We start from the raw sequence: 13,461 nt of genomic DNA on the forward strand, positions 1-13,461 counted from the left end.
TGGATAACATTGAGAAGACTGGGAATTCCTGAACACTTAATTGTACTCATGAGGAACCTGTACATAGGCCAGGAGACTGTCATTTGAACAGAACAAGGGAACACTGCATGGTTTAAAATCAAGAAGGAGTTTGTCACAGTTGTATCCTTTCACCATACTTATTCAATCTATATGCTGAGCAAATAATCCGAGAAGCTGGACTCTATGAAGAAGAATGTGGCATCAATATTAGAAGAATCCTTAACAACCTGTGATATGCTGACAACACAACTTTTTTTTTTATTGTAATTTGGGTGAAGATTTACAGAGCAAATTCACTTTCCATACAGCAGTTCACACACACACAAAAGTGCCTTTGCTCATGACATTGACTACAATTTACCCAAATGCAACAGCTCCCCTGCCACTTCCTCCTGATGGTTACCTCTTCCCTGTGTCCATTCTTCCATGTACTCCTGCCCCCTGAGCTATCTTCCTGTGCATAAGTAGCCCTTCTTTCTCCCATGATTGTTCTCTCCAATCTACTTCAGGTAAATATTCAACTCATGTGCCCATCTTTTGTTTGGCTGGAAGCCACAGGCATGGGTTCAATTCCAGACCTGAAGGGCAACTAGGGGCCATACTCTCAGTGGTACCACCAGACTCTATTGGACCAGCAAACCTGGTCCCCCCACCTTTTTTTCCTCCAAATGATTCTGAGTTTTGTTCCACATTGTTCTCCCTCTCTATCCAGGATCCCCTTCCAAGTGGTTGACAGTGGTAGCCGGGCATCATCTAGTTCTTCTGGTGTCATAGTCAGATAGGTTGCAGATCAGATGGTGTACCAGTCGCTATGACTAATTGTTTCCATGGATTTTTGGTTTTCTTCATTCTTCTTTGCTCTGATCAAGGAGAGACCATCATTGCATCTAGATGGCAGCTTGCAAGCTTTTAAGATTCTAGTTGCTACTTGCCAAAGTAGGAGATAGAACAATGTTTTGTGTAGTATGTTATGCCAATTGAGCTTGATATCCCCAACTATGGTCCCGAGCCCACAGGTTCAACTACTCAGTCCCTCTGGGTAGCTGGCTGTGACCAAGAAGTGACTACAACTTTGCCCCTTGTCAGCTCTACTATACACCTGGGAATTCAGATCATACAAATAAACTTATAGGACCATTGTCTGCCAACCCTATACATGGTCTTGGGTACACTCACTGCTTCATTGACATACCTACTAGTTCAGCCTGTCCACCCATCTATCCACCCATATGCCCATATTTGCCTTCACTGACAATGAAGTATGTACTGTATGTGCAAAAGGGCTCATCTTTGTTGTCTGTATCTTCCATATCTCTATGTCTTTCTCTTCCTCAATGCCACCATATTGATCACTCACATTTGGTACATTGCCCTTCTCTTCACCCAAGTCAGTGCTTATCTCTACCTATCTAACAGTAACAACACAATTTTGCTTGCTGAAAGTGAGGATGACTTGAAGCACTTACTGATGAAGATTGAAGAATACAGTCTGCAGTATGGACTACATCTGAATATAAAGAAAACCAAAATCCTCACAATTGGACCTATAAGCATCATCATGATAAATGGAGAAAAGATTGAAGTTGTCAAAGCCTTCACATTGCTTGGTTCTACAATCAACACCAATGGAAGCAGCAGACAGGACATCAGACAAAGTATAGCACTGGGCAAGTCAGTTGCAAAAGACCTCTTTCAAGTGCTGAGGAACAAAAATGTCTCCTTGAGGACTAAGTTGTGCCTGACACAAGCCAAGGTATTTTCAATTGCCTCATATGCATGTGAGAGCTGGACAATGATTAAGGAAGAATGAAGAAGAATTGATGTTTTTGAGCTGTGGTGTGGTGAAGAATGCTGAAATACCATGGACTGCTAAAAGAGCTAACAAATCTGTCCTGGAGGAACTGCAGTTGAAATGCTCCTTGGAAGTGAGAATGGCCAGACTTCTCACCTACTTTGGTCATGTTATCAGAAGGGACCATTCCCTGGAGAAGAATGTCATGCTTGGTAAGGTGGAGGATTGAGGAAAGAGGGGAAAGCCCTCAATGAGATGGATTGACACAGTGACTGCGGTGATGGGCTCAAGTATAGCAGAGATAGTGGAGCTGGTGCTGGACCAGGCATTGCTTCGTTCTACTGTGATAGGGCCAATATGAGTCGGAGATGACTCAATGGCACCTAACAACAACAAAGACAGCCAACTGATCTTAGCTCTCCTCAGTTTTGAAAATTTCCATAGCCAGGGTTCTGAGGCCAAGCTGCCTACTAGAATCAGCTGGAAGCTTTCACAACTGACAGTACTCAGATGCCAATCAAAATGAAAGTTCTATGTGGCATTAGGAATGAGGGTCCTCCAGGCAGGACACCCTGGACATGAAACCTACAGCTCTCGCTCTCAGTCTTACCCCATCCTGCCCTAGTTTTAGCCTGTTTCACATTTTGTTCTGCAAGTCATTTCCTTAACAATTCTTGCTTATAATGGGTACTCACTAGACTTGTATGTTGTTGGTTGTCTTCAAGGCTTTGGAGTCCCTGGGTGACAATAGGTGACAATAAACAGTAGATTACTAGCTGAGGTTGGCAGTTCAAACCCATCTGATGTTGCCTCAAAAGACAGTCCAGACCTCACCTGGGACCTGCTTCTGAAAGGTCACAGTCGTGAAAATCCTAGGAAGCAGTTCAACTCTGCACACATGTAGCTGTCATGACTCATTTTAGACATAATCATAAAAAATGCAAATGAAAACATCAACTTCCTAAATGGCTTATTCCACTAGGGCCAGGACTAGGGTAAGGAAAGAGAGGAGCTTAAGGCACATGATTTAAGGACATCCTCAGTCTCAGGGTCATGGACTAGCTGACCTTATACTTGCACAACACTGAGAGTGATTGCCTCCTTACACAGTACCCCTATGTGCCTCACCTGCCTGCTTATCTTAATCTAGGTTCCCACTGGAGAAGATGGCCACCAACTCTGCACTGAAAGCCTCTGCATGAAATCCAAATTGAGTGCTAAGGTTTTACTTACTTGTGATATTGGTTTAATGGACTCGACCATTAAACCTCTAACATAAACAGTAGTAGGAAACAGGAGCCGAGCAAATCAAAGGCAAAGTCAGAGTTAACAAACCACAATTTACTTTCCACACAAGATGAGGCAAAACTGGTCTAGAGCCTTCTGGGAAATGCCCCCTGATGGTGAGTCAAATGCCTTAGGCACAACACCAGAGCAATGGCAACAGTGTTATAAGGGGCAGGAAGGAGGACATAAGTATAAGTGTCACTGCTATGAGTATTTCATTGAGAATGGATTTGCCATTGCTTCATAGAAAGATCCCCACTCATCCCCAGGAATCCATGTGGTCAGTTAACAAAGAGTAAGCCACTGAACTTACATGGAACTAGGTAGCCCAAAGTCAGAATGCCAAACAAGATAGGAAGAATGGACACAAATGGTTTCCCAATCTTCTCAGGAATCAGAAAAGTATAGTAATCAAGACTTTGCACTGTTACCACTTCAAAGTTCTCATTCTTTAGTTAAAGGAAGTTCTTTGGAAAGAAGGAAAATGACCTAATTCAGAAACTTAGCTACACAAAGAAAGGAAAAGGGTTAGAAAAGCAATAAATGAAAGTAAACTGAAATCTTTTATTTTTCTTATTCTTAAGTGATCTAACACATAATGTTGTTGTTGTTGTTATGTGCCGTCGAGCTGGACTCGACTCAGAGCCTATTGAAATACAAATAACAACAATATTTTGGGTGACTATAAAGCAAAAACCAAACTCACTGCCATCAAGTCAATTCCAACTCACAGCTACTCACTTCGGGTTTCCCAGGAGGTAAATCTTTATGAAAGTAGATTGTGCCATCTTCCTTCCACAGAGCAGCTGGCAGGTTTGAACCACCAACCTTCTGGTTAGCAGTCAAATGCCTTAGGCACAATACCAGAGCAATGGCAACAGTGTTATAAGGGGCAGGAGGGAGGACATAAGTATAAGTGTCACTGCTATGAGTATTTCATGAAGTATACTTTAAAATGGACTTAAATTGGAACCACTAATGAATTAAAAACAAATCTGGTCAAAAACAAATTATTTTAAAGTGGAATATCTCATGAAAGCCACCTACTAGAGAGGTAATTTACTAGTTAAGGAAGAGAGATAAGCAAGATAGAAAAAATGTGGACTATTGATGACATGATGAACACTACAAACCAGCACTAGATGGCCTGGCTATAGTTCCTTTCAAATAGAGAAAATAAATAAAGTCTTGAAGTTTTAAGCTACACTTTTTCTGGTTTCTGAAAGAAGCAGCTGAGTGCAAATTATTTAAGGACTTACCAGATACAGGTATATTCTCTGCCATGTGAGAATTTTTCCTTAATCAAGAAAGTCTTGGAAACTACAGTCATCACTGAGACCTGAGTCCCAAAAGCCTTACATTACGTGCCCAATTCTCCACGTGAGCTTTACATTCCTCAGTTTATAAAAGTGGGGATCCTGTAAAAGGGACTGTGAAAAGTGAAGAGTCCCATCACCCAGGAACTACCTGCAGGCTCCAAGCCTGACCAGCAAAGCACATGTCTCCGTAGGAGGGGACTCAGGCAGGGCCAATATGTGGAGTCCTGGGATGGCCTGTCCCTGCCCTAAATGTACATGACAGGGCGATTCCTGAGCTTTGCAAAGAACTGAAACACGGCAGCAAGAGGTAAGCTAAATTTGGGAAATACTGCTAAATTCTCAAATATTTTATATGTATTTCAAATAAACATGATGGAAATCTGCTAAGGGAATGTTTGCACTGCTTCCCAGAGGCAAGCACACAGTAGACCCCTTGGACATATTTAGAGAAGCCATCAGAGCACTCTGTGGTGAAATGAAACAATTCCTGGGGTTACAGAAGACACCAAGTACAGGGCCTCCCTAGTAGATCCAGGCAAATGCCATGAAAGGAAGCCAGAGAGTATAGCATGCAGATTTACCATTTATTTTTATAAAGGAAATTTTCATTTTGAGACAAATGTAGATACACATGCACCTGTAAGAAACAATGCAGAGCTAGTCCTTGTACCTTTATCCACTTGCCCCCAATGGTAACACATTGCAAAATTATAGCACAATATCTCAATCAGGATATTGATATTGATGGAGTCAGGATACAGAACATTTCCATCAGCACAAAAATCCTTCTTGGAGGCTTTCTTTTACAACACTATCCACTTCCCTCATGAAATGACTCTCTTCTTAAACCTTGGAATCATTCATCTGTTCTCTATTTCTATAATTTTGTCAATGCAAGGATGTTATATAAATGGAACTTTATGTAACCCTTCAGGAGAAGCATTTCTTCACTCAGCATAATTCTCTGGTAATACACCCAAGTTGTTCCTTATATCAATAGTTCACACTTTTTATTGCTGAGCAGCTTTCCATGGTATGGATGTAAGAGTTTGTTTAACCATTTACCCATCAGAGGGCATGTGGGTTGTTTCCAGTTTTGGACTATTTAATAAAGCTGCTATAAATATTCATGCAAAAAAGAAAAAAAAAAAGATGGAAGGCAACATGGAGAGAGACTTGACAAGAAAAGTGAAATGGCCAGAGAACTGTGGCTAGATGTGAGTGATGAGAAGGCAGGGGTGGCTAGTGAAGGTTTATGTCTGAGTAGAGGTGGCCCAGGTGAGAAGCTTTAGAGTGCTGTGTAAAGATTTCATAATAGAGAGACGAAAAAAAAAATTGAGGCGCAATGCCAATACCACCAGCAAGTGGAGAAGATAGGAGAACACCATGGGTGGCCTGTGCTGGTGGAAACCCACCAAGAAACAGGGAATCCCCAGCACACTCAGTCTAGAATTATCCATCATGTCTGTTTCAGCTTCCTGGATCCACACAGACACCTGGCCACCATGCGCAGCAGCCTGCCACAGAACCATATCGAACCTAGAGTGGCCACCAGTAGGAACAAGAAGACATCAAGCAGGTACTGCTCATACCAGGGCTGCTGGAAGGCATAAGGCTTGAGATGTGCCCCACCCCCTGTCTGAAGGATGTGGTTGATCCAGCCCACCAGCCTCTGGGAGGGGCTCACAGGGTGGGAGCGCCTGATCACGCTGGCGGCCATGGCTGCAGACTTGTACCTGTTGGCAGAGACAGAGGGGGCATTACTTATGTGGTTTCAGTAGTCTCACCATAGATGAAACTTTTCTTCCAGATGCACAAAGGAATGAGTCTCAAAGAAGAACCTGACTATCTATGCCTGTCTAACTGGTCCTTTCTAAAAGTTCAATAAACAAATGTACATACAAAGATGCACACATGATGCTAAGAGAGAGAAACTACTGAAATACTCTAAGTCCATAGAACAAATCCCTACCCCAAGGAAGCAAATAATAACCTGTGGGAAAATAACTTATGATGCAATTATTATATTATAACATATATTGAACACGTTCTTGGTGCCAGGCTCTGGGCTGTAGACAAATATGATGACTCAAGAGTGTCAGGCCCCCAGGAAGGCACTGCATTCTCCTGCACCACCAGAGAATCAGGTAGACAGGATGGCTTCATGGACATAAAGACTGTGCAATCCAACAGGGTCCCGCACTTAGAAGGACCAGGTACTTGGTTTATTGTCCGCATTCTCCACCTTGAAATCTGTAATACATTTTTATCTAGGGGCCCCATGTTTTCATATGCATCACTCTACATGAATTTTGAAGTCAGTCTTGGTGTTGCAAAACCTGAAAACGATTCCAGACTAGCATGACTCTTACTCAGGGGACACTTTTTAGATCTCAGGACTATGAGGATCCAGTGACATCTACCCACCCATTCTTCAGAAAATGAATATTTGCATGACATAGCAAATATAGTAAAATTCCACAGGGTTAACAGACTACTGAAGCTTAGCCAAATTTTTTTCAGGCTAAGAACTCCTAGCTATGTAGTTCTTTTACAGTCATGCAACAAAACAATTTTTAGTGTCTCCTATGTACAATGATGTCTCATTAAGCACTGAGGTGTGTTTGAGGGTTTGGGCCCTTGAAACCCTAAAAAAGGATTCAGCCCCTCTTAGTTACAAGAAAAATATGTGTATGTGTGTGTGTGTGTATTTCTCTTCATTGTAAGGTCATTGTGCTGGATAGGCAATTACCATGAAGGACCAGGTACTTGATTTACCAGGTCCTTTCACAGATTCACATAACAGAAATCATTATCCCCACACTCTGTGGCAGGCCTTGTGTTGGGCTCTTGGAACAGAATGATAGCATGAAACACGCCTTGCTGTCATCAGGGATAATATGGGAACACTATCAAGAAATAAACATAAGCAAACAGGAAAATGACAGAGCCTGAAGTATGTTAAGAAGGAAATAAAATAATTGAGGTGGGTGAGAGAAGAGACTAGCTAGAGTGGGCAGAGAAGGGCTCTTTGAGTAGGTGACACTGAAGATAGACCAGAATGACCTGAAAGAACTAGCTAAGAGAAAAAATGTTCTAGAGAACAGCATGGGCAGAGACCCAGAGATGGAGAAGAAGGTTTTGATATATTAGGAGAACACAAAGGCAAACTCCTGCCTCAGTAGAATATTGTCATGAGGATCCCAAACACATAAAACCTCTGTTAAGATCTGACATCAGAGATACAGATATCTCTGTATAAAATCTTTGTGTCCCTCCCAATCCTTAGAATAAAATCTTATGCTCAGCATCTAACCTAGAATGCTCTAGTCTTGCTTTCAGAGAAAACAGGTCAGAGCTGTTAACACAGCTGCTTACTGTGATTCCATGCCTGAGAAGCTACAGCTTATTTCAAAGGAGATGAACACAGAGTCTTGGTGTATAAAGCAATGGTTCATTTGGCCTAAGTGACCACGTGCCCAGAGAGCTGCATACCTCTTGTCTTCTATGACTTGTTTCATCTTAAGAACGAAAGTCTCTGCCTTCAGCTGCTTTAACTGGATAGTGATGCCGAGGTTTTTGGCTTCAACCCGCAGCAAGTTTTCAGGCTGGTCTCCAAAGAGTGGAATCCCCACCATGGGCACCCCATGTTGGATGGCCTCCATTATGCTATTCTGCCCACCGTGGGTGACAAAAAGACGGATGCTGGGGTGAGCTGTTTCAAAGAAAGCATGACATTTGAGCATGAGCAGCAAAGGAAGAAGAAAATAACAAGGGAATCTCAAGTGGTTGTTGGAGCCATTGGAATTACATTGCATTTGCTTGAGATACCCCAAATATGCATGTTCCAAGATTCAAGACTCTGAGCCTTGCCTCTATATAAAGACCCATTCTTTTGCCCAGAAACCACTTATGTTCCATAGAAAAATTCAGAGAAGAGTACTTTATATCCATCCACACATATATACATATTTCCATACATACATACATACATCTCCTTCTCTCTCTTCTCCCTGTTTTCTTTTTCTTTGCTCCTGATTTCAATTTGTCTGCTATCTCTTTGCCCTCACTTCATCTTCTCCACTGCCTACTTATTTCCCTCTTCTCTGAATTCCTGACACATGAATTGACATCACAATTCATGTGTCACTCAAAAAACATACACTGCATTGTCACTTTTAGAGTCTGCATGTGTTTTCTCCTCACTTTTAGGAGAAGCTCCAGAAAGCAGAGAATGGATCCTACACCGTAGTATGGATAGTCCCTACCTTTCTATCTCACCCTTATTGAGAGCAAAAAATATTATTTATGATAATTAAAACAGCATCCCAACCTGCACCTATCAACTGGAATGTACATCAGAACCTTCTTGTGAACTCTGACAATGGAAGTCATTAGTCCCACATCAGACTCTATGAAATATATTTGCAGGGGTGGGATGAGGAACATGTTTCTTATTTTGATCCATAATATTAGTTATGAGCTTCTGACTCAGCCAGCATATATGGCAGTGAGGGTGTCCCAATGGCAGAATGGGGCACAGAGGAAAAAAATAAAATCTTGGGTGCATGTTGTTGTTGTTGTTGTTTTGTGCCATCAAGTCAAACTCAACTCATAGCAACTCCTCCTTGGGCTGCCGAGGCAGTATCACTACGGAAGTAGATTGCCCAACCTTCCTTCCGAGGAGTGGCTGGTGGGTTTGAACTGCCAGCCTTCTGGTTAGCAGTCAAGTGCTTTAGGCACTATGCTACCAGGGTTCATAGTGATCTGGTATTAGAGAACTATGTGAACAAAAAACAAAATAATCAGTGATAAAGTTTATCAGCTTGCCAATCAGCTATTTTGTCATATCCAAAAGACACTGTTGACGTTAAGATGGTGACAGTATGAGCTTTTCACATCCTTAGTTATATAAGGATGATGTGTGGATATGTATGTATGTATGTATGTAAGTGTCCCTGGACTGTATTCCTGGAGTTCACAGGTTGTCATGGATAGTATTTGAGTAAACCTTGTTCAGCGCAACTGCAGTAGAGTCAAGGGCACCTAATAGAGAATATCATTTCTGGCTGAAAACACTGGACATGGCAGAGAAAGGAATAAAGAGGAGATGGCATCTGATCTCATTGGAAGTACAGTTTGATTCACAAGACTCCAGTGGGCTGCTCTTCTCCTGCCCTCTGGACCCTTCCCATAAGCTACCATCTGCTTCCTTCTTCTGTTACTGGAATGCTCAAGGACAGAACAGAGGCCAGATGAACTCTCAAAAAAAAAAAAAAAAACAACTCAATGCCATAAAGTCAGAACCAACTCATACCAACACCTCCTTGGATTTCTGAAGCAGTATCACTATGGAAGTAGATTGCCCGATCTTTCTTTCAAAGAGTGCTTGGTGGGTTTGAACTGCCAGACTTATGGTTAGCAGTCAAATGCCTTAGGCACTATACCTCCAGCACTCCTAGATGAACTCTCTAAGGACATATAAATGGAAAGAGAGAAGCAGATCTGGGAAGGCCTTACCCAGGAGGTCACTCTGAGGAAGCCAGTCCGCAATTTTCACATTTGCTGCCAATTGCACATCTTTGGGCCATTGTGAACACTTATATCTCCATATTACTCCTTGAGGAAGATGAGCAAAGGCACTGTTCATCTCCTTGAGAATCTCTTGGAACTGATAGGTATTTAACATGGAGCCCAAGGCCACAAGGATAAAACCAAAGTCTCCAAATTTAGCTATGAAAGTCTCAAGGTCCTGAAGACAAGTAACAAAAAAAAAAAGCAAGTGAATGAAGTTATTTATGAAAGTCTAGAGTTCAAGGGAAATACAGCTTATTTACTAAACACACCCTTCCTTCAATGCCTTCTCCTGAAATTGTTCTCATAGTCCCTGGAACAACCCAGCACCTTCTGTACTACTTCCATTTCCATTGTATCTGCATGGTCTGGAGTTGACTTTTCTGAGAACTTAGGGCATGTTTTCTAAGGTAGGTAATATTATATGATCACAGAAATGTGAGGATGAAGAGGGATTTTAGATTACCAACCACCAAAATAGACACATTACACCTAAGATCTTCATACCACAGTATAGGACTATGAATTCTGGATCCAATTGTCATGTACAACAATAAATACATGAAACAGGGAAATTGACATGGTGGGAACATCCTTCTTCATTGAAAACTCATGACTCCAGCATCAGAGTCATCCTCCAATCCTCTGCCCAATTTGATCAGGGGGGACATGATCATCTGGGAGTTTCCCAAGGCCAGACCAGAGGTGTAGCACCTGGAACAGTGTGGATCAGGGGTCCAGACTCAACAGGGGAACTGGTTTGAGTGGAAGATCTCTAGCATCAGAAGTGGAGGCAGAATTGCCTGAGGCTCTTTTTACCCAGTGTACCACTTAGCATACTTTGTACCAATATTCCATGATTTTCTCAATCATTGAGGTTTATACTATGTTTCCTGTGTCAGATGCAAAGCCATAAGGACATATTATAAACACCTAGGAAAAAAATTTAAAAGCACCATTATTCATGGCCCAACCCCAGTCATGGGTATGGCTTTTTTTTTTTTTTCCTTTTACTCCCTGTTATGGATTAAATTGTGACTCTCCAAAAGTAGATGTGGGAGCTCTGGTAGCGTAGTGCCTAAGGCATCTGACTGCTAATCAGTCCTTCCTCGGAAGGAAGATTGGGCAATCTACTTCCATAGTGATATCGAAGATTGGGCAATCTACTTCCATAGTGATATCACCTTGGAAACCCAAGGAGAGGTTGCTATGAGTCGGATCCAACTCCATGGCAGTGAGGTTTTTTTCAGTTGAGAAAAGGAGATGTTGGAATCCTAACACTTATACTTTTTTATATGATCTCATTTGGTAATAGTGTTTTCTTTGTTATGTTTATGAGGATTAGTATAGGGTGTGTCTTAGGCCTAGTCACTTTTGAGATAAAAAAAAGACCAGATAAGGTACAGAGAGAAGTAAGCTTGAATGGGGAAACATTTCCTAAGTGTCATTTCCTTAACAATTTTTGCATACAATGGGTACTTACTGCATACTTATTGTATGTTGTTGGAGGTGATTGCCTTCAATCCTTTGGAGTACCTGGGTGACAGTGAGTGGCAGTAAATAGTGGATTACTAGCTTCAGCTGTTGTTGTTATTGTTATTTGCCAACGAGTCAGACCTGACTCATAGCGACCCCTCCTTGGGTTTCGAGGCAGTATCACTACGGAAGTAGATTGCCCCATCTTCCTTCCGAGGAGTGGCTGGTGGGTTTGAACCGCCAGCCTTCTGGTTAACAGTCAAGTGCCTTAGGCACTACGCTACCAGAGCTTCTCAGCTAGTACTTTGAAAGACAGGCCTGGCCTGGCCTGGCACCTGCTTCTGAAAGGTCACAGTCTTGAAAATCCTAAGAATCAGTTCAACTCTGCGCATACGTAGCTGCCATGACTAATTTTCTACAATATCATATAAAATGTAAATGAAAATATCAACTTTCTAAATGACTTAGTCCACCAAAGGTCAGGACTAGGGTAAGGAAAGAGAGGAGCTTAAGACACATGATTTAAGGACACCTTCAGTCTCAGGGTCATGCTAGAGCTGACCTAGTACTTGAACAACACTGAGAGTGAGTGCCTCCTTACACCGTACCCCTAGCTGCCTCACCTGCCTGCCTACTTCATGCCTATGTTCCCAATGGAGTACTCAGCCACCAAATCTGCACTGAGGGCCTCAGTGTGAAATGCTAATTCAGTGCTAAAGTTTTACTTACTTGTGGTACTGGTTTAATGGGTCTGGCCATTAAACCTCCAACATAAACAGTATTCGGAAGCAAGGGCCGTGCAAAATCAAATGCAAAGTCAGAGTTAACAAACCACAACTCTGTTTTCCGTACAAGATGAGACAACACTGGTCTAGAGCCTTCTGGGAAATGCTCCTTGATGGTGTTGTCATACTGAGAGCGGATTTGCCATTGTTTCCTAAAAAAATCAAAGAACATCAGAAGGTTCTTCATTCGTCCCCAGAAGTCCATGCGGTCAGTTAGCAAGGAGTTGAATGCTGGAACATAGGACACAGGGCTGGGTAGCCCGAAATCCACAGTGCCAAATGTGCCAGGAAGGAAGGATACAAGTGGTTTCCCAAGTTTCTCAGCAATCAGATAAGGACAGTAATCAAAAGTTTCTATTATTAATAGTTCAAAATTCTCATTCTTTAAGGAATCCATGATATCCCTTCTTCTTAGCAAATGACTGCATTGAATCCCAAATTTTTCCATGAGCTTTAAAAATTTTTCAAATGTTTCTCTGTAACAAAGAAAATAAATAATACATATTTGTGAGAGGTGTTGATTTCACAATGCATAAATGAATCTTGGGACTCAAAGAAAATATTCCAGGTAAGCAAGAGCTTATCTCGCAGCAGCCCACCTATTCCACCACTGTCCTACAAAAACTCTCTACTCCAGTCACTCTAGTCTAGGGTGTTTCTGCTCCCTAGACTGCTCCCACATCCTCCCTTCCTGTTTCCTTTTCTCATCCAAATACCACCCATTTATTTCTCTATGACACATCAAGGCCCTTACGTTATAGGAATTGTCTCTGAACATAGTACACTTCATAGAACTCTCTTTACTTGATAAATTCTGTGATGCAATCTTTAGCCTTCTTTTACATGCTGACTTCTTATGAGTGACTGTCTTGTTTTCCCAGTTAAACTGTTTATGCAACTTGAAGACAGAGTTCCATGAACACTGATGACAGTCCTTATTTTTAAATCGCTGTGTATTCTGCATTTGACAAATCATTTCACCCAGGGGACTCTTTTTTTTTTTTTTTAAATTTGATTTTGATTTGGGTGAAGATTTACAGAGCAAATTCACTTTTCATACAGCAGTTCACATATACTTTGTCTCATGTCATTGACCAAAATTTACAATACAACGGCTCCCCTCCCTCTTCCTCCCCATAGCCACCTCTTCCCAGTGTCCATCCCTCCATACTCTTCTGCGCCCTGAGCTGTCTCCCTGTGCATAAGC

The 13,461-nt window shown here is 41.9% G+C and overlaps 1 protein-coding gene and 1 pseudogene across 1 annotated transcript in view; both read right to left on the reverse strand.

The window, feature by feature from the left end:
• LOC103207586 overlaps positions 1–4,600 on the reverse strand; it is a 25,905-nt pseudogene extending 21,305 nt beyond the window's left edge.
• Positions 4,601–5,878: 1,278 nt separating this feature from the next.
• Positions 5,879–13,461, reverse strand: part of LOC103207573 (UDP-glucuronosyltransferase 3A2-like) — a 30,440-nt gene continuing 22,857 nt past the window's right edge. The window contains exons 4-7 of the mRNA XM_007953227.1: positions 12,199–12,730; positions 9,940–10,171; positions 7,915–8,134; positions 5,879–6,155 (exon numbers count right to left, since the gene is read on the reverse strand). Of these exons, the coding sequence (XP_007951418.1) occupies positions 5,879–6,155; positions 7,915–8,134; positions 9,940–10,171; positions 12,199–12,730 (1,261 nt within the window). The remainder of the gene's footprint in view (positions 6,156–7,914; positions 8,135–9,939; positions 10,172–12,198; positions 12,731–13,461) is intronic.

The sequence above is a fragment of the Orycteropus afer genome, unplaced genomic scaffold (genome assembly GCF_000298275.1).
Source record: "Orycteropus afer afer isolate SDZICR_OR568_19922 unplaced genomic scaffold, OryAfe1.0 scaffold00378, whole genome shotgun sequence".
NCBI lineage: Eukaryota > Metazoa > Chordata > Mammalia > Tubulidentata > Orycteropodidae > Orycteropus > Orycteropus afer.